At 42.7% G+C, this 22,169-nt stretch overlaps 1 protein-coding gene across 3 annotated transcripts in view; it reads right to left on the reverse strand.

Annotated features, from left to right (window-relative positions):
• Nucleotides 1–22,169, reverse strand: part of CACNA1H (calcium voltage-gated channel subunit alpha1 H) — a 282,063-nt gene that overhangs the window by 104,412 nt on the left and 155,482 nt on the right. For all 3 annotated transcript variants that reach the window (XM_040356436.1, XM_040356434.1, XM_040356435.1), the window contains exons 9-15: nt 16,207–16,358; nt 11,573–11,758; nt 11,234–11,351; nt 7,651–7,806; nt 3,907–3,997; nt 2,446–2,654; nt 831–1,265 (exon numbers count right to left, since the gene is read on the reverse strand). In XM_040356436.1, the coding sequence (XP_040212370.1) occupies nt 831–1,265; nt 2,446–2,654; nt 3,907–3,997; nt 7,651–7,806; nt 11,234–11,351; nt 11,573–11,758; nt 16,207–16,358 (1,347 nt within the window). The remainder of the gene's footprint in view (nt 1–830; nt 1,266–2,445; nt 2,655–3,906; nt 3,998–7,650; nt 7,807–11,233; nt 11,352–11,572; nt 11,759–16,206; nt 16,359–22,169) is intronic.

The following is a 22,169-nucleotide window of genomic DNA, read 5'->3' on the forward strand; positions in this document are numbered from 1 at the left end:
TTTTTAAAGGCAATACACCAATGGCTTGCCTTTCATTTCTATTTGAAACTGAATGGGTTGTTTTACAAAGTGAGGGTTTAAATATACTTTAAATACTGATGTATATATTACAGTGCACGTCATGTTTGATGCATGGATGTGCTTTGGGGCCCATTAACAGGCCCTAAATGAAAAGAACAATCCTTTTTTCTACAAACCCTACGATTGCCCCTGAGCTGTCTTAGGCAACCAAATAACATTTATCTGGTATTTAACAATCTTTTCCCTCCTTCTTATTTTAATGCTCTGAACAGTTCCCAAGTTGGTATAAAATACAATTTTAATTCTCATTTAGCACAGACGACAGCAACAAAATCTGGATATGAACCACGGGAAACTTTGTAGAGCATAAGATTGTTATGAAACGACCCAGGAAATGCAATGTTGAGAACGGCTCTCGTTATTGCAATGTTGTGATTAATTAGTAAAATGTGATAGAGCTGGAGGTATAAAACTTAATTGCCCTGTTTTTCCTGTAACTGGAAAATCAATGAGTATTAATTAGTTGCTGGGATACTGCAGCTGTAAGTACACTATGCAAAGATTAAGACAATGACTGTATATAGCTCCATGTCTTCCTCTTCCCAGACGGATCATTTACCAAGCCATAATTAAATACGCCAAGCTTAGTCGGGACAATACGACTGCCTTCTCCTGGGAGCCTGGATCGACTTCTATTGTGTCTTCAAATCAAAACAAAAACGGTCGAGAGACCAGAAGACAACAGGATTTAGATGCCAGAGGTCTCAGTATTGCTCTGTACACAGGAGCAAGGGAAATGATGAACTTACGTCCTCAATGTCATCTTCATAGTCAATGGGGTCCTCTTTGTGTTTCTCCATCCTGACGAACAGGTCACTGGGCACGTGCACCATTTTGCCATTGCAGTCTTGGTAGTCCGCAGGCACCATAGCCAGAGGGTTGACACTGAGCGAGTGGCGCAGGGTGGGTACTTGGAGAAGCTCTGGGATGTCCAAGGTGCCACGGGTGTCCAAAGATCCTGCCCGGCGGTGGAGAGATATCCTGGCAACAGAGCTGGACTTGCAGTCGTCAGAGTCATCGTCTGTGCTACCTTTTCCTTCTCCGGAGAGTAAGGACTCCCTTTCTCCAGACTGGTTCCTTTTCTTGATGCTTGGGGCCCGGCCTATACTGGTCCAACTAGAACGGCGGCTTCCCCAGTTGCTGTACGTGCCCCACGGGGGGCAGGGGGAACTCCGGATGCTGGCCTAAAGACAGATGATATAATAATTTACTTGCAGCACAAACAGTAACTCAACATTCTGAACATGAGTAGCCTACTGCTAATCCACATAGAGTAAATTCATACAAAGTCCACAGTACCTTCCTTTCTTATATACAGCACGGCTTGTCTCTTAAAGAGAGGCCCAGAGTAATGCCGCAGGTATCAGTGGAGGGCCGGCATGACAGGGGTTAACGGGGCAGAGCCAAAGGGGGAATGATAGGCAGCTTGGGGCTGGCAGCTTCGTGGGGATAGGGTGGAGCTGTATAGGTTTGGGCAGGAAGAGGAGGGGCCAGTCGACAAGAGGAGCCGTGAGGGTAAGGAGCTTCCCACCCACCCGCCCTACGTTTAGGGGAGCTTTGTGTGCTGGTATGGTGGGGGTTGCACGACCACAGGGTCCAATGGCTGTACACACCATCAAACAGAAATCCCTGCAGACAGAAAACGCGGTGACGTAGACGACACCGACGTTCTCTATCGCGCAAGTTCAATGCTTCCACGCATGCGTCGAATCAATTCGACGCATGCGCGGGATTTCGGTCGTAGTACGTCTAACCAGCGGACATGTCCGACGGACAGCTTTCCAGCGGACATGTTTCTTAGCATGCTAAGAAACATTTGTGCGCTGGATATCTGTCCGCTAGCCTGTACACACGATCGGATCTGTCTGCTGAAACTGGTCCGCGGACCAGTTTCAGCGGACATGTCCGGTGGTGTGTACGAGGCCTTACAAGGACTACTTTGAAGTCGGCACGACTTGAAGTCGCACATATATGAATGGTTATCATTGAAAAATCATGAGGACCAACTTATCATACGACTTTGCAGTCCCAAGCCGCAGGAAAAGTTGCACAAGTGTCAAAGGGTGCTAAGTGGGATTTGAGGCTACCGTTCTTTATAGTCACTTGGTACTCCATCCACTGAAAGTGAGACCGTGTACAGGAACTTTATGGGACACATCTTTGTAGGCTTGTCTTTGTGCACCTAAAATCAATATTTTGGAGGGCTATCCACAGAATTTTGGCTTTATAGTGTATTTCTAGATGGCTACCAGAAAAAAAACACAACACAACTTTTTTGGGATGCATATGGCAAGCAGATCTGTCTTCCAAGTGTTTACAACACGGGACAGTCCCTTAACGTCAGGCAGAAGAAGAAGAACTCACCAAAGACTTCTGATCACAGTTGGATGGATCGATGGACGCATTGCTTTCCCTTCGGGAATCCACAAAGGTGTGTACAGAGTCCATACACGGAGAGCTCTTGGGCGTGGGCATTGGTGTAGCAGCCGTGCGCATGATAATTGGAGGTGGCATTGAACAACGAGGGTCGAGGTGTCCATTGGGGGTCACTGCAAGTGAGTACATCTTAAGCTCTGCGGACAAGAAGATAAACTATTCAACTAAAATTATTAGCTTCAGCAGGATTATTAAAGCTATTGCAGTGTGAAAAAACATCTGAGCAAATGTATTTTAAACACAAGGGGAAACCCGGGCAGTTGGGGAAATCGGCACTGCAAGAGTGATTAGGGTGTGTACAACTTGTAACAAATTTTTTTCTTGGTAATGCCTTAAAGGGGTTGTAAACCCTTGTGTTGGCCCCCCAGCCCCCCGTTTTACTTACCTAAGCCCCGAATTTCCGTGGGCGCGATCCCGCCTCGCTTTCCCCATGTCTTGTCGGCTTTTCATTGGATAGATTGATAGCAGTGCAACCATTGGCTTCCGCTGCTGTAAATCAAATCCAATGACGCGTCGCGGGGGGGCGGGGCCGAGTCATACACTCGGCGACTATGTACACCAAGTATATAACACTGGAGCGCACCCGCAAGGTAACCCCCTCGGGAGAAAGCTTCCAAGAGGGGGTTAGCTACTGCTGGGAGGAGCCACGAGAGCCGCCGTGGGACCCCAGGAGAGGACAATTGGGGCCACTCGGGGGGGGGGGGGGGGGGAGGGAGGAAAAAGAAGGGGAAAAGAGATAAAACAAGAAACAACATAAATATCAGGTAATATCCCAATCTAGGATCCCTACCAGAGTTTGTGTCTATGTGGTGAGCATCCAATTGCTATGCTTTGGTTCCAATATAATGTTTCTTTGTATGTTTCATGATATGGTTCCCTCCCTCTAGCTGGTCATATTGGCCAGCTCACTAATAAAAGATTTCTCTCTATATTAAAAGAACTGGATCTGTCTGGAGCAAGACAAGGATTTTTTATATACCCTTTGCATCTGTCCACATGTATGATTACTGATACACTCCCTGCCCATACTCTTCTCCTCCCCTATTTTTCCACATTTGGAATGTAAGTTATCCATATTTCATACATATTAAAAAGTCTATGGACATACTTATAATAATTTTTTGATACTATTATTATTTTAATGCAGTTATGATGGTCCTGATATTTATGTTGGTTCTCGTTTTATCTCTTTTCCCCTTCTTTTTTCTCCCTCCTTCCCCCAACTAGATGGAATGGTCACAGGGAGAAAAAAAGTTCAAACTTCACCCTGTGTTTCCTAACAAGAAGTCACGATAAAAATTATATTTTTTTCTTTCTGAAAACTATAAGGTTATTTGAATGCAGGCCATGCCTGGCAGAGTTTCTCTGTATCATGATTAGTTAAACTACCTGCGGCTCGGAGATCTTTCAACTTTTCCAGTTCTTCATCGAAGTTGGCAGAGACTTTGTCCTCATCTGCTTCTGACCTTGTGGCATCCCCCTGGAGGACAGATATAAGGAAGAGTGATGGGAGGATACGACAGATGTGACGGTTTGACGTGTGACAATTGACAACGAGGATCAGGCTTTGGCGCTGTACGTGGATCCTACAGTTTTATCAGTGTTTTTCCGGATGAAGCATCTCTAATCTGTTCCACACAGCTCTGCTGGACCCGGATTACCTGTGTACTATGCTTCAGATAACTGTGCTGCTCACTTATCTTGGAATTATACATTTTTACTGACCATGCTGCTAAAGCTTATTATGAGACCATAGTGGAGAGACCTGAAAAAAGGGGAAGGGGGTGCTGTCAATAAGGCTATTTTATCAAAATGCCTAAAAGGAGAATGTCAGTTGGGAGCTGCTGGTATAGCTGATGCACAAGAATTTTAATGGCCATCGCTGAAAAAATAAACGTTCCATGAACTGAAGGTGGTATAGCAGGGTAAGGGATTGGTGTGATAATGACACTAGATTAGAGATTACTTTAAGAGAGAGACACTGGATTATAAGAACTATCATAGGAAGTGGTTGGTGTGATCGTGAGATCTGAACCATGGATTATAACTGAATCAGGAGAAAGAATAGGTGTGATAAAGGCACTAGAAACGGTGTTGGTATGATACTGACATTGGTTTATAACCTATAACTAGAAGGGATTGGTGTGACAGGGACACTGGATTAAAACCTCCATCTGTAAAGGCATTGGTGTGATAGGGACACGGAAGTATAACCTCCATCTGTAAAGGCATTGGTGTGATATGGACACGGAAGTATTACCTCCATCTGTAAAGGCATTGGTGTGATAGGGACACGGAAGTATAACCTCCATCTGTAAAGGCATTGGTGTGATAGGGACACGGAAGTATAACCTCCATCTGTAAAGGCATTGGTGTGATATGGACACGGAAGTATTACCTCCATCTGTAAAGGCATTGGTGTGATAGGGACACGGAAGTATAACCTCCATCTGTAAAGGCATTGGTGTGATAGGGACACTGAAGTATTACCTCCATCTGTAAAAGGCACGGACACTGAATTATAGCCTCAGTCAAGGGTAAAGATTGGTGTGTTGGAGACACCGGATTATAAAAATCTCCGGAGTAAGAGACAGATATGAGTAGTTGAATTGTATAAGCTATACAAACATTTGCGTGCTTATCTCTGGAACCCGGGGGAAGTTGGCCACTATGAAGGCACTTAAAGGATAAGTAAATCAGAACTTATAAGTCAGAACAAGCTGAATTAACTAGAGTTAAATCCTTGTTTTAATTGTTGTATGACTTATCTCCTGGCCGTAATCCTCTAATGAACTCATAACTATAACAAATGACTTACTACAGTCCATTACTTTATTACATCCATAGAATTACTCTATCTTTTTGGACATTTACACTAATTTGAGAGTCTGTCAAGGCGTGGGGGCTTTTGGGGGATTTTTGTCTTATTAATGTGCGTCTCATTCGCAGTCTTCTAGAAACTTCCAAAAACTGACAACGAATTTGATGACTAAATTACTTTTTTACTTTAATTAGATGAGCAGTTGGGTGATGTTAACGAGGTGCTAAAGACAGTAAAACGCCCCTCAGCTTCTCAAGGTTATTGCAAGGCTGAGATCATCACTTGGCAGGTTCTCCCCAGTTAGCAGAAAAATGGGGATAGTCAGCATTTTGTAAGGGGCATCTGGGAGGGGGGCTTGGATTTCCAGGAAACGCTATCTTTTTTATTATCCACTTCAGGCTCCATTTTGACACTATAATTCATGGCGCAGTCAAATGTTGGCATGCCTGGCGCTTTTATCGTGTGAATGCAGATTGCTACATTAAAGTGACATGGATGGATTGTGCCCTCTTAATGTTTCAGACTTTATCTTGTAAGACATTCTCAAAGTTCTGTCTGGAAGAATGTATTCTGGTGCTTTTATCCTTCCTCATTCTGTGCTGCCCATCCATATATTACATCACATGTGTGGTTCTTTTAGTATTGTTTAACCCTTTTGCAAATTCTATTTAAAAAAAGTGAGTTTAGACAACAAATGCAATCATCTAGTAAAGTGTTTCTCAACCTTTTTTCAGTCAAGGCACCCTTTAAAATTATGGACTGTCAAGGCACCCTTTAAAATTATGGACTGTCTCAAGGCACCCTTTAAAATGATGGACTGTCTCAAGGCACCCTTTAAAATGATGGACAATCTCAAGGCACCCTTTAAAATTATGGACAATCTCAAGGCACCCTTTAAAATTATGGAAAATCTCAAGGCACCCTTCAAAATTATGGACAATCTTAAGGCACCCTTTAAAATTATGGACAATTTTAAGGCACCCTTTAAATTTAAGGACAGTCTCAAGGCACCCTTTACAATGATGCACTATCTCAAGGCACCCTTTAAATTATGGACAATCTCAAGGCATCCTTTAAAATTGAGGACAGTCTCAAGGCACCCTTTAAAAGTATGGACAATTTTTTAGGCACTCAATTTTAAAATGTAAAAAATGATTCTAATAGTTTTACATAATGCGGAAGCATCGACACACATACGACTCCCAACATTAGAGGTGATTTATTCTTACAGAACAAAATATTCTTTTGCATACTAATACCGACTAGTATTCCAGCACTTTGTTTCTCCCTCAGCTTCTCTCCATCACTCAGCTAATGTGACCCCAGTGTTGGCAGAAAGGGGCAGAGGAGGGTCAAACAAGGATGCAGTGCTGGCGATCAACACCCTTCTTATCAATACTGATGATATTACTGGTTACTGGTGGCTGGAAGGTTGAAATGGTGCACAATGAAAACCTGTGACTTTGTGTAAATAAAAGGCAGGCTTGGTCCACCTACTGGCTTGTATAGATTTTTTGGCAATTTTTAGGCATTTTGCCAAGGCACCCCTAAAGAAACCTCAAGGCACCCTGGTTGAAAAAGATTGATCTACTAAACTGCTAGCCAGGAAACACTGCAGCTGTGCTAAATTCAGGAAAATTCAGTAAAGTGGGTTTAACAATAAGCAAAACCGTAGCAGTATGTTACTGGCATTAACACAGCAGTTTTGGTTTCTTTGAAAATTCACAACGATTGCTGGAGGAATCACCTTGCCAAAGCATTAATCCCTGCATTAGCCTGTCCTATGCGCGTCAGGACCCTTCAGGGTAAGACCACGCTATATTAAGATACCTCTCGACTCAACTCAACTATGAAAGTTCCACAGTGGACAATAGGCGTGCACGAAGGAAAGTGCCAAAGGTAATTTGTAAAGTTCAGCAGTAACATTTTTATTAAAAGTCATTATTAGCCATTAGCCAATATGTTTCGGAGAATCAAAATGTCCCCATTTAGAGGATCTTGGCAAATGTTTCAGATTAGAAATTCACACTAGACTAATATATAGAGACCCTGGAGGGTGATTTCTCTAAGACACAATATGAAACATTTGCTTCAGAAGTTCCTTTAGGTAATAATGCCATTCTGGATGGACAGGGGAATGACTGGTGGACTTTAAAATAAAAAAGTCTAAAGCTTAAAGTAAAATGAACTCAGTTTCAGAAGGGCTCATAGTAAAGGATTTGCTGACAGCTTTTCTTTAATGGCGGACTTTGATATACAAAGAATTGGTGTGTGTGTGTGTGTGTGTGTTATGTATATGCGCATGCATTTACCTCTGCTTGAAATCCCTCCACCAAAATGGCCACCAACAGGTTGAACAGGACATAATTCCCAAATGTCATTAGAGCCACAAAGTAGAGAGCCGCCCAGGAGGAGGTGGAGGCCATTCCGTTGTACAGGACCACGTTCCAGTCTTCCTGTGTGAGGATCTGAGAAAATACAATCAACAGACTAAACAATTAGAATTTAGGCTTTAATCTCTCATTATAATATTCACAAATCTATTGATAGACTTTCCATCCATTCAAAGATGGGCAATTCATGAGACGACAGCCATCCAAATAATGTTGTAGAATGCGGTAGTATTAAACCCAAAACCAAAATTTATATATATTGCAGTTTACCAGTCCTTAGATGTGGTGGCTGCATTAGTTTTCTTTCTTAGGCTTTCCCCCTCTGTTTTCACCTGGTGATCTGGCCAGTAACACCCATCCTGCATTAGATTCTAAATAGAGGAGCACAGAGGGCACCTTTGGACAGCAGCATTGTCAGTCTGAGAGGAGGGGGGTGTTATCAGGGCCGATCCACCCTATAGGCTCACTATGCAAGCCGCTTAGGGCCCCGCAAAGCTGCGGAGGGCCCCCCAAATTAAAAGAAACCCCCCACCCAAAGTGACTCCTGTCACAGTGGGTAACATAAATGCTATAAATATAGCCAATACACAAATTCTATACATTCTGGGGTTTGTTCCCAAAGCACACATTAGAACCGAGGATGTCACTTGGATGGGTTGTAAAACATCTTCAGCATTACAGAACAAGTCCAGCTGAATGTGACCAACAACCACTTAGCTATACAAGTCTTGCTTAAGCACTGTGGAGAAAGTCAAATAACTTTTTAAATTCAACATTTTCTTTTCCCTGTGACAGATCAAGCTTCATTCCCACACTAGGAAGCCATCAAAGCTGTTTTTTAATGAAGACGCTAATTAGGCTTTGAGCACCCACTGTGGATGTTTGGGCTGAGCTCTGCCAACAGACCACTCTAAATCTTCTTCAAAAAGATTTGGAAAAATACGCTCTTTTCAGATAACTCCACAAAACGTACTAAGAAGGACTAGGGAAAAAAAGGTAGTTTGTGGTCTGCAAAGGCAACCAGTGGTCTAATACTGGTGTGGGGATTCATAATCTCTGAACTCAATTCATTTGAAATTCTTATCTTGTCAATTAATTTTGGAAAGACCAAGATTAATGAGTTAGTATTCACATGCCATTTCTGCTAATATTACAGAACTCCGGAAATGAAAACTATTTGCATCTAAATAGTCCTGATAACATAATGTAATTAGAGATAAATAATTACTTATTTTTCCGGAATCATATTTACTGCTTTTGGGGCCTCCTACGCCTCTAACAAGTCATGCACACGTGTAAGAATTTAAATAAAACAGATTAAAAGCTGCGGTGGCCTTTCCTCTTTCCCTTTATACAGTATCCTATCTGAGCAGTACTATAGCAATTACAAGTTCTAGGTAACCTATAAGTGCAAAGTTGAAACACTAAAGCCCTGTACACATGGTCGGTCCAAACCGATGAAAACGGACTGAAGGACCTTTTCAGCGGTCCAAACCGATCATGTGTGGGCCCCACCGGTCAGTTATTCTTTGGTCAAAATTTTTAGAACTTGCTTTAAAACTGAACCGATGGACGCCTAACCGATAGGTCAAAACCCATGGTTAGTATGCAAAAGCATCGGTTAAAAACCCACGCATGCTCAGAATCAAGTCGACGTATGCTTGGAAGCATTGAACTTCGTTTTTCTCTGCACGTCGTTGTGTTTTACGTCACCACGTTGGACTCGATCTTTTTTTTAACTGATGGTGTGTAGGCACATCAGACCATCAGTCAGCTTCATCGGTTAACCGATGACAACGGTCCTTCGGATCGTTCTCCTCGGATGGACTGATCGTGTGTACGCGGCCTTACAGTTTTACTGTTTTGCCTGCTGAAGGATTTGTAATTCTATACTAGCAATCCTACGATTTAAACACATTTTCCACACTGCACTATTACATAGATAGGTGACACATGGGGGTGGATTTACTAAAGACAAATACGATGTGCACTTTGCAGGTGCAGTTGCCCCAGAGCTTAATAAACGAGATGAAGCTTTACTTTGCAAAGAATACCCAATCACATGCAAGGAAAGAAAATGCATTTTACTTGCACATGATTGGATGAAGGAAGTCAGCAGAGCTTCTACTCATTTACTAAGCTCTGGAAGAACAGCATTTGCAAACTGCACAGTACTCAAGTATAAGCCGAGTTTTTCAGCACATTTTTTTGTGCTGAAAAAGCCCCCCTCACTTTGTCCATCTGCAGCCTCATGCGCCTGATCTCCTAGCGCTGTGACGTGCAGTCTAGTTGGCGGCCGTCCAGTGTAACAAAGCCCCGCCTCCTCCTTATCCTCATCCGTTATAGGCAGAACACTGACTCACTGCTGGGAAGCTAAACCAGTGTTCTGTCACAGATGAGAAGGAGGCGGGGCTTTGTTACACTGCATGGCCGCTGACTAGACTGACTGCATGTCACAGCGCCGGTGTTCTGGAGATCAGGTACATGAGGCTGCAGATGGACACAGTGAGGCAGGTAAATGGATACAGTGAGGCAGGGAGATAGACACAGTGAGGTAGACACAGTGAGGCAGGGAGATGGGCACAGTGAGGCATGCAGATGGGCACAGTGAGGCATGCAGATGACGAGCACAGTGAGGCTGCAGATAGGCACAGTGAGGCATGCAGATGAGCACAGTGAGGCTGCAAATGGGCACAGTGAGGCTGCAAATGGGCACAGTGAGGCTGAAAATGGGCACATGAAGGCTGCAAATGGGCATTGTTGACCCTCTTTTCCACTTAAAGTAGCTGCTACATTTTTCACCCTAGGCTTATACTCGAGTCAATACGGTTTCCCTGTTTTTTGTAGTTAAATTAGGTGCCTCAGCTTATATTTGGGTCGGCTTATACTCGAGTATATACGGTATATTTGCCTTTAGTAAATCGGCTCCATAGTTTCTGATTAAGCAGTTCATCAATGTCCTGTGTCACCTCTCCACCTCCAATTTACACATTGGCTGACCAAGGAAGCAGTAATGGTAAACTATGAAGTAGCAAAGTGATTTTAATACCTACCAGAGATGTGTGTATTACATAAATGGCTGCTCATAACTACAAGTCCTTTGTCAGGCAAAATACAAAATGCATATAATTACTGTGAACAAAAACATTTTGATTGAATTTTTCTTGTCAGGACAGGAAGTGATGGAAAATCTCTACAATGTGGACATAAACAAAAGCAAATTTAGTAGAGAGGGGAGAAGATTAAAACTTCTGGCAATGTTGTTATTGCTTTCTGTGCCTTCCAGTCCTGGTTACACCAGCACCCTTTATTTATTGTCCTGGTGTCACACAGAGAGGAAATAAAAAAAAAGCCGCCCAATGGAGCTGCAAACAGAAATAAATACTCAAGAAATTTGAACTATTATGTTATCTAAAAATTAACAAAAAAATAATTTAATAATTAAAAATCGATTGAAAGCCTATCCAGCATGTTTGTGCTGGAGTTTGATAGCGGACATTACCTGGAAAACAGTCACAATGGCCCAAAGAAGGGAATCAAAGTTCTTGCGGTCAGTGATGGTATCTCCGCTGTCCGTCCTCAGTGTGAACTTACAGCCAAAGAGATGCATGCCGAGAATGCTAGAAACAAGAAAAAGAAGAAAGAGCACAATTATCCAACCACAATCAAAGTTCTGAAAGGTGAAAAGGATTGTGAGGGACCTATCCTACTCCATAAAACATTAAACAGTCATTTTACAGACACATTCATGTCTATTTCTGGCTACAGGTGACTTCACTCAAAGCAGTTTTTGTATGGAAGCAGAGATGGAAATAATGTAATAGCAGATATGATCCAGTACCTGAAGATAAAGATGAAGAGCATGAGAAGCATGCAGAAGGTGGCCACATTGTCCATGGTCTTCATCAGGACCACCAGCTGGCGCCGCAGAGCTGGCATGAAGCGGACCAGCTTCAACACGCGAAGCAGACGAAATGTTCTGAGCACAGACAGACCCCCATCTGACTGGCCGATGATCTCCCAAACACTGAATGATGGGAAAGCAGTATAGCGGTAAGTGTCTCCATCAATGAAACATGGCAACCTACACAAGCATTTCACTAGTCACAAGGTAACACCAGAGGACACGGTGGGCAGCATGAGATGATGCCATAACAGAAGCCTTCGATTTGTAGACCTTTCACTTTTGTAGCTGACATAACGAAGTCAGGGAAAGTAGACATTGTGGTCACCCTTATTTAAAGTTCAACCCCAGCCCAAGTTTTTTGTTTGGTTTGGATAGAGTGAAGTGGAGTTATGCCTCGTACACACGGTCGGACTTTTGACCGTGCAAAAGTCCGCTGTTATTCCATCGGAAGTCCGACGGAAAGAAAGAGCACAGGTTCTCTATCTAAGGTCCATCGGACTTCCGACAATAAAAGACCGATGCAGGCTACACTCAGTCTGACTTTCCGAGAAAAAAAGCACCTCTGCCTTTTATTTCTCGGAAAGTCTGGCCGTGTGTACGAGGCATTAGAGTCACTGCCGGGTCTGTAATGCAGTCATGTCTCTATTGAGGAGATCTCCAGTCACTTTTAATTTAACTATCTACTAGCTATACCATGACCTGGATGAATGTGAATCTTTCCAGAGATTCATCTCTGTTAGTAAACTTTTCTGCCATAAACCTTCAAGCACATAAGTGTCAGCCAAAGCTAAGAACTAAGCTTCACAAACACTTTTATTTGCTTGATCTAATAAGATTAAAGTATATCTGAAGCCAAAAGTTTTGTTAGATACAATTACACTTAAACAATTTTAGCGTGTTGTCATTCTCCCAAATAGATTTGTCAAGGACAGTAATCAAACTAACAGGACTGCGGCATCAAACGCAGCCAGAAGAGGCAGATTGCATTCACTTTGATGCAGTGCAGCACAGTTATAAATGAATGAACAAAGGCAATGTCTACTTTTCCCACTACTTATGGTAGTACAGTCTGCTATAAAATGACAGGTCCGCTTTAAATCTTTCCAACTTTTCCTGTGCATTAAATCTGTATAAATTAAGAACATGATAGCTGAGGATAGTGAGCCCCTACATGTTTGTGAACTTAATAGCATGCGATGAGGTGTACAACAGATATACTACTAATACAATTCATATTAAGGTCAATAAATAGAAAGGCCATTGCTACTCAAAGCTGATATTTCAGTCGTATGTGAGTGCCAGGCAGTCACTTATTAAATTCCCGCCACAAGTCTTTGCTCCTTTTATAAAGCAATGATTCTGGTGTCATTCTTCAGCAGCTGCAATGTACAATTATTAGTTGACATTCCATTATTGGGAATCCACTGGAAGAGTATGACATCGTTATTTTTCATTACATCTGCCAATGAATTTTGGTGGAGAGATAGCCTCTAAAATCCTCAAGATATACAAGAGACCACCATGTGATTTACCTGGACATATACTGAAATAACTCTATTGGGTGGGGTTGGCCTTTAGTTTACAAAACACAATACTAATATATAAATGATCATATCCTGAATGTCTGCTGACCATTATTTGTATTAGAAAAAAAAAATTTAAGTGAACTTAACTTGCCAAAACTGCAACGCAAAAGGTTCTCTTTAACATTTTTTGAGGGACTCAAGCCTTGTACACTCGGCAAAAAACAGCAAGAAACTTGCTGTTTTGTTTTTTTTTTGCCGAGGAAACCGGTCTTGTGTACACTTTTCGACGAGGAAACTGTTGAGGATCTCGTCGAGCCAAAAAGAGAGCATGTCTTCTTTTTCCTCGACGGCAATGGAGAAATTTGGCTCGCCGAGATCCTCGACAGCCTAACAAGGAACTCGACGAGCAAAACGATGTGTTTCGACCGTCGAGTTCCTCGGCCGTGTGTACGAGGCTAGAGAGAATGAGGGACAGAGAGACATTGCTCCAAATCAGGGACAGCTCCTCGAAATCAGGGACAGTTTGGAGGTATGGTAATACCCTCAAAAGGCATCGGGACTTAAATTTCATTAATACTCAGTAATAAAGGGAACAAAGACATTTGAAGAGCTCATTGGCTCTGGTTAGGCGGCTCACATGAAACCAGAACATCACACAGAGCTCAAACCAACAGAAGAAATTCCAAACCAAAATTTGTCATTTCAAAACCTTCTACTGGTTTAGGCTCACACTAAAAATAAATGTTAAAAGAGGTTCTAACCCTTTCCTACACTATCTACATTTTTTTAGTTAGGTATAAATTCATTTTAAAGTGCAAGGATCAGACACAACAGCCCTAGAAGAAGGAGAGTCCAACAATGGCAGCTTCCACATCTTTGTTTCCTTAATTTATTTTCTATCATCAGGAGGAGTGGGGAAACCCCAAAGGTGAGCCGCCATGTAGATCCCCCTCTCCCTGACCTCACATCTTCGGTCACGCATGGCCACCTCGCTGACAGCTCCTCTAAGAAAGACACATCGATTCCCCCAAAGCCAAAGACAATTTCTCCTCTCTGCGGAACTCCCTGAATTCTGTCTTAACTTACAACAAGTAAATCAATTTCGCAAGCCAATTTCTTTCAAAGTTCTACTTAATGAAATAATCTGTGAATAGCCATCTGGTTCAGGAACAGAAAATGAGTATTGACTTTGCGTTTTCGGTTTCCTTGAGAGTCAATCTAGTTAGGGGCTGAAGGGGCAGCGCGGCAGTACCCAGAACACGGAGGCCGCTTAGGAAAATATCAGTCATCGTCAGCCGAGGCCGCCTGGCCTGATTCTCTCCATTAGCTTCATGAATCAGACATAATAATATTAAATCATGTCATTTGTGTCTGCTGTCACTGTACACTGGGGGGCCACCGAGACCAGGCCTGTGGAAGGCATGTTAACCTGATCTAGTTGTTTAGGTACATACTATTGCTGTTATTAGTTTAGTATTAGATATATATACGGTTTTATTACTTGAGTTATAGCGCTGAAAGGTTTTTAAACCATGCACTTACATTGGGTGATGCATCTTCGGAAGCAATTTGAAAACCTAAGTGAGCGTGCTCGGTGCTGGCAATTTAGTAGGTCAATGCTGATGCTTTTGTATGTATGTATGTATATATATATATATATATATATATATATATATATACACACACTATATTATCAAAAGTAATGGAACACCTGCCTTTACGCGCACATGAACTTTAATGGCATCTCAGTCTTAGTCCGTAGGGTTCAATATTGAGTTGGCCCCGCCCTTTGCAACTATAACAGCTTTAACTCTTCTGGGAAGGCTGTCCACAAGGTTTAGAAGTGTGTCTATGGGAATGTTTGACCATTCTTCCAGAAATGCATCATCCCAAAGGTGTTTTATCGGCAGCGGCCCATAATTTCCATGTGGGGTGCCGGATGCATGGATTTTTTTTTTAAGCACCCGAGGTTCTAATTGGCTTCAAAAAGGTTGGGCCCACCCACTTGTGACATTAGCGAATCAACATTTGCTGTTGCCTTCCTGCTTCTCCTCCCGGCCAATGAGGACAGAAATCGGGTCCTAAGACCGGATTGGCTGGGAGGAGAAGTGATCAGATTTGCTGGGAGGAGAAGCCAGGGAAGCCTCCCGGGGGTCCTGGATGGGGTAAGTGTGGGTGGGCGAGCAAGTGAGTGAACGGGGGGTTATTTTCTGTCTCCCCCAAAAAATGGAGCACCAGCCGCCACTGCCTATCGGGTTGAGGTCAGGCCAGTCAATTTCCGCCACCCCAAACTCGCTTATCCATGTCTTTATGGACCTTGCTTTGTGCTCTGGTGCGCAGTCATGTTGGAAAGGGAATGGGCCATCCCCAAACTGTTCCCACAAGGTTGGGAGCATAAAATTGTCCAAAATGTCTTGGTATGCTGACCCTTAAGAGTTCCCTTCACTGGAACTAAGGAGCCAAGCCCAACCCCTGAAAAACAACCCCACACCATAATCCCCCCTCCACCAAATGATTTGGACCAGTGCACAAAGAAAGGTCCATAAAGACATGGATGAGCGAGTTTGGGGTGGAGGAACTTGACTGGCCTGCACCCAATAGAACACCTTTGGAATAAATTGGAGTGGAGACTGCGAGCCAGGCCTTCTCATTCAACATTAGTGCCTGACATCACAAATGCTCTTTTGGAAGAATGGTCAAACCTTCCCATAGACACACTCCTAAAACTTGTGGACAGCCTTCCCAGAAGAATTGAAGCTGCTATAGCTACAAAGGGTGGGCCAACTTAATATTGAACAATATGGACTAAGACTGGGATGCCATTAAAGTTCATGTGTGTGTAAAAGCAGGCATCCCATGAGCATCACGGGAAATGTAGTTCCAAAACATCTGGGGTGCCAAGGTATGCCATCACTGTGAAGAATCAGGACCATTGTTTTCTGCCTTATCACATAAGTAAAGTCACAACAGTAATACATAAGTGACTAGTCTTGACTTGTACAAGTTCATACTTCACAGCACAATACAACGTATGGTAGTCACCTGATGACAACGATGATGCCGTCAAAGATGTTATACGGATTCTTGATGTAGCCGAACATACCAAAGGCCAGAAGCTTGAGGAGCATCTCCAGGGCAAACATGCTGGTGAAGACAATGTTGCTGATCTCCAGGGCATTGGTCAGCTCCTCCGGCTGGAAGGACATCAGGAAACAAAGCATCAGATATACAGCAATCAAACCGCACTAGTACAGGGGACTGCTAGAGGCAGAGGACATGATGAGGGAGGTGGAATGATATGGAGGCACGTGTAAAATGGGGGTCAGTGTAAAACAGAGGTAGAACTAAGACAGAGGCCATTGTAAAATGGAGGTAGAGATACAATAGAGACCAGAGTAAAATGGAGGTTAGTGTAGAAAGGATGTGGAGTAAGGATGGAAGTCAATGTAAACCCGAGGCTCAGATACAAGGGAGGCAATGGTAAAACAGGGGTGGAGATAAAATGAAGGCTAGTGGTGAATGGAGGTGAAGATAAAATAGAAACTAGTGTAAAATGGAGGAGTGGATAAAAGAAAGGCTAGTAAAACATGAAGATAAGGAAGGAGGTCAGTATAAAATAGAGGTAGAGCTAAGACGGAGTTCCTTGTAAATTAGAGGCTCAGATACAAGGGAAGCATGGTTAAAACAGAGATGGAGATAAAATGGAGGCCAGTGTAAAAAGGAGACAAAGATAAAATGGAAATAGAGATACAGCAGAGACCAGAGTAAGATGGAGGTAGAGATAAAATATAGACTAATGTAGAATAGAGGTGGAGCAAAGACAGGGGTCAGTGTAAATTTGAGGCTCAGATATAAAGGAGGCAAGGGTAAAACAGAGATGGAGATAAAATGAAGGCCAGTGTTAAATGGGGATGGAGGAAAATTAGAGGCCATTGTAGAATGGCAATAGGCATAAAATAGAGGTCATGTTAAATGGAGATAAATGGAGGCCAGTATAAAACAGAGTTATAGGGCTAACATGGAGGTCAGTGTAAAATGGAAGTACATATATAAAAGAGACCAGAGGAAAATAGAGGTAGAACCATTGTAAAATGGAGGTGGATATAAACTGGAGGCTAGAGTAGAAAGGATGTAGAGCGAAGATTGAGGTCAGTGTAAACTGGAGTCAAGGGTAAAACAGAGATGGAATTGCTTTAAATAAAAAGTGGGCATAAAATAGAGGCCAGTGTTAAAAGGAGGTGGAGAACAAAAAAGTAAGGCCTATGTAAAATTGAGGTATAGACAAAATGCAGGGTGGTATACCATGAAGACATAAATAAAATGAAGGTCAGTAAACAAATTGGACTATATAAAATTAGTATAACGATGAACAAATAAAGGAACAAAAATAATGGAGAATGGAGGTAGAAATAAAGTCCCCAGCCTGTGACTGGACAGTAAAAGTGAAGCAACAGACCAATCCGTTTGTTTCTTTGCTCTCTCGGTCTGTCAGCATGTTCCCTATCAGCACATGTGCATGCAGCACACCTGATTAGCTCTTATATCTGTCCCTCCCTCTTCTAGTCTGTGCGCTGCTGTACAGTGATTACACGAGGCTGATACAGATAAATTCATGTACTGAACTAGTTCCATTTACCAATATATTGAATTATTGTTTTGATGAAGACATTTGTTTGTATTTTAATATCTGCCAATAGTTCAGCTTTAAGGCGCTGGAAGTCAGAAATAGGATAATTAGTGAGTTATATCCCATCACCAGCCGGCTTAGCTAAATGTATTATTTCTGACCTTGATGGCCGGCGATGGAGCGCAGTTTAAATCTCGCTGTCCACAGACTAATGTGAAGAGTATAATGTTGCTGTCGCCTGAGAATTGAGCCAGTAATGAAGCATACACTTTGCATAACTCAGCCTGTTTCTGTTTCTCCCAGTCTGGCACAAGGAGAGAGAGAGAGGAGCTTCCTGGCGGTCGGATCAGCTCGCTCTTTTCAAAGTGCGACACGTCCTCTATGAAGGAGTGAAGTCTGCCGGAGTGTGAAGAAGCTAATTAGGTGCCCAGCGGCTTGGCCGAGGTTCAGTCCTTCAGCGCTATGTATACACTTTGGTCTGCGCGGTGGGCGGACAGTACATGGCTCTGCTCCACGGACGGGCGCTATAACTAACACCGCTGCCTGCGTGAGATATGGCGGCTTAGCTCAAGTTCACCTTTAATTCAAAAAGGTTTAACATTTCTCAATAAAAAAGGGTCCACTAGGAACTCAAATTCATCTCTGTATGCATGTATATAAAAAAATAAAACATTTACCACCTGGAGAACAAAATGGAAGCAACTCATTGTTCATAGAAAAACCAAACACAAAAACATACCACAAATAAAACAATATAACCCCCAAGGGGTATAATAACATACTAGATATTGTATGCACAGGGCTGCTGTTAAAAATCATGGGGCCCCGTATAGCCTTCCTGATGGGCCCCCACAACCCCGCCCACACCCCACCTATTCCCCTGGGGTGCAGCGAAACAGGGGCACTGACTTTATCTCCCTACACCCCGAAAAAGAAAAAAGTCCCACCTCCTGGGCCCCTCTGTTGACCTGATGGGGCCCAAGGTTTAAATGTAATTTAAACCTAGGTAAGCAAGTAGGAGCTGGTCTAGTAAAATCCATTTATTAATTTAGGCAGAAATTAATAATAAAGTTGCCCTGGGCCCCCCTATTTAGGGCCTCTGTCCCTTTTTCCTCCTCATTTGTCCCTCATTTTGGTCTGACCTATATCATTGTATATAAAATTCACTTTTTATCTTTCAAAAAGTGTTTCCCAGTGCTAAACCTTTCATCCAATTTCTAAATTGCTGCATTTGTCAATTTTAAAAGTCAATATAAAGGAATAGTAGTGGTAAAAAAAAAAAGCACTTGTGGGTTTAATTAACCCTTTTTTTATTATGGCCTCTTTAATAAATCGCCCAGAGGCGATTCAGTTCGCATGCGTTGCGCTATACAAGTCATTCATTCATTCATTCATTCATTCATTCATTTAAGGGGGCATGGCAAGGGGCGTGTCCTATGCCTACACACGTTTTCTACTAGGTGTCCCTCATTCCCATCTCAAAATGTTGGGAGGTATGCAATCTCAATGGGTAAATTAGGGCCCTTTCACACGGGGCGGATAAGTAATGATCCGCCCCGTGAACCTTCGCTTGCTCAGCGGGGATCGCTCCGTTGATCCCCGCTGAGCCGGCAGGTGACATGGCGGTCCCCGCACACTTTTCTCCGCTCTCCTCTATGGGGGGATCGGATTACAAATTTAAACAACAGTCCATACATTCATTTCTGAATACCTGTATTAGTCCCTCCAATGAAATGATACTGAAATCTGAAGAAGATACCTGTCAGGAACTGGATCACCTGCTGGTGGGACTGTGGTTCTGGTGTTTACCAACAGGTGTCTTCCAGCAGCCAGCAGATCCCAGCAATTAATTTTCGCCTGATGCTGGTTGCTGGGAGAGTATTTAATTTCCTCCTCTTCATTTCCCTCTTGCTTCAGTGTTTGCCTGCTAGCCAGATGCATGCTTGCTGACTAATCCTAAGCATAAATCCTATCTGATCTTGATTCTGCTCCTTCTCCTGCCTTTTACCTGTATCCTGTACCCTGCATGTGTACCTGCTCCCTTTGTTCCTGCTCCCAGTCCTGGTTCTCTCTTCCTAACTGTTCCTTGCATCTGTGGTTTTACCCTGTTGATTTATGCTCCCCTTTCGTGTGTATATATTGTATTATAGTTAGTTAGTTAGGTTTTCTGTGACTTACTTTGCTAGTTAGATATTTTTTCACTTGGTTATGATTTACTTATAGCCTCATGTTTGCTGTGTATTCTGTTTGTTGTTTTTTTTTTTTACACTAATAATACATTTTATTTAAGTTATATATAGTCCGATTTCAGCTTCCTAAGTGCAACTACACAGATTTGGTCATCCTTTCTGCTGGATGCATGCTCTCAGTATCCCTGACATTACTTTCTTTGGTCATTGTTTCTCTGCTCCTCCCCTGAAGAAAGCCCAATTTGTGAAAGTTACTAACCTTGAGTTAGGTTGCCACCACCAACTGTTCAGAGAAGGCTCCTTGGGGAGGGGGTGTGTCAGCTAGAGGGCTCCCATCCAGTTCATATGTTTTACCCCCCTGACCTGTCATTGGTTGCTAGGACGCAGGCAGCCATACCGCACCAACTCTTTGGTTGTTATAGCGCAGGAGTCCACCTGCACCGTAACAATGAATTATGGCCCCCCAGACCCCCAAAATGCTTTGGGTGCTTTTTCATATTGACTAGTTGTGAATGAACACCAAACACAAAAAATTATAAACCCCTCACCGCCCTATCCAAAATATTGTTTTGGCATTATATACACTATAAGGCTCCTTTCACAGGGGTGGCCAGGTGGCAGAAAACAGGTGGTTGATCTGTGTTTTTACCCCCCCTCCACACCTTTCCGACTGCCCACCCACCACTTAGATATATACATTCAATTTTAAAACAGCACCATTCTGCCATTTCACCCAGCACGATAATAAGGAAATGTATGACCCTCGGAACACGTTGGCTGTCTTTTCCCCTGCTTGTGCTTACCACTTGAACAATAAAGACTTTGGACTCCTAAGGGTTTTTCATTTAGCGCTCTTTTTGACCCATGACACTAGGTTTGTGCTGTGTCGCAGAGCTGAGTAAACCTCAGGGCTTGATGGACAGCAATACAAATCTTTTGGCGTGTAAAAAAGCTCCCTATGTTATCTATGTATTTAGCTGTTTGGCCGGGGTTTAGTTTAAATGATTTTGCTATGGGGCCCCTGTTTCTGGATACAGAATTATGTGGATTATCTTAAGAGATCATGACTATTCTTCATGATAAATAATCACATTAGATAATACGGTTTATTGTTCGTGTTTCCCGATAGCAAAAACGCTACCCATTTCCAGCTTAAATAATAGCAAAAAAATAAATAAAAAATATGCACAAAACAAAGCCACTTTCACTTTCGGCAATTAAATCCGCTGAAACGCGCCGATCTGCTTAGTCTGTCTTTTAATTAAAGGCGTCTCTTCGCTGAGTCGATAAGGCTTTAATTTCAAGCTTCTGATAACCTCTTTTCTTCCCTTCTCTCTCCTTTTTTCCCCCGGTTTGATTCCCGCGTTTAATAATCATATGGCATTCGGCAAAGTAACTTTCTACCTGCCTTCAAAGTGACAGGAAAGTCATTTGGAAGAAAGATGGGGAGCGATATAAATTGGATTGTGCCTGGAGATTTAGGGAGGGGAGAGGGGGGGCAGCGCGGCTCCCCGTGTAATCTCTGTGTTTTCACGCAATGTAAACCGCTGTTGGTTTTAGCAAAACGTTTTTTATTGACAATCCGATACGGGCAGGCAGTAAGGCATAAATACCAGAAAATATATTGGCTGCTGACCCGCCTGGAGAAAAATATGGCTGCATTTATGCTGCTCTTCCTCTGAATGACTTTGAATGATACAATAGTTGCCTTTGGAGTGGTTTACATTCACTGGAGGCTTGAGGTGCACACGCGGCTCTCAGCTCCCTTTGTGTTCCTCGCAGCAGAGTCTTGCTTAGCAGAACACCTATTTTAAGGGCTCTTTTACTTTTATGGGCTGGCAGTGCACCGTAACACAGAAAAAAATCAACCTGTACCATTTTTGGCAACTCAGGCTGTGTGCACTGCAGTGCGTTGTAGTGCAGATGCATTCAACCAAAAAGAAGGTACAGCGCTGATGTGAATGAAACAAGTTGTGAGTGAACAATACAGTTATGAAAAATAATCTGTGACTGAATAAATAAATTAGATGTTGATAGTTCATAAAAATATCCAAAAGTGAATGTACTGATCCTTCACCAATCAAAAATAAAGTGTGAGTGACAAAAATAGCAAATATAAATCAGTGAAAAAAAGTCCAATGGTAAAAAAGGCAAATTTCTTTTTTCTTAATTCTTAATCTTCCACCAAA

This window comes from Rana temporaria, chromosome 6 (assembly GCF_905171775.1).
Source record: "Rana temporaria chromosome 6, aRanTem1.1, whole genome shotgun sequence".
Classification (NCBI taxonomy): Eukaryota; Metazoa; Chordata; class Amphibia; order Anura; family Ranidae; genus Rana; species Rana temporaria.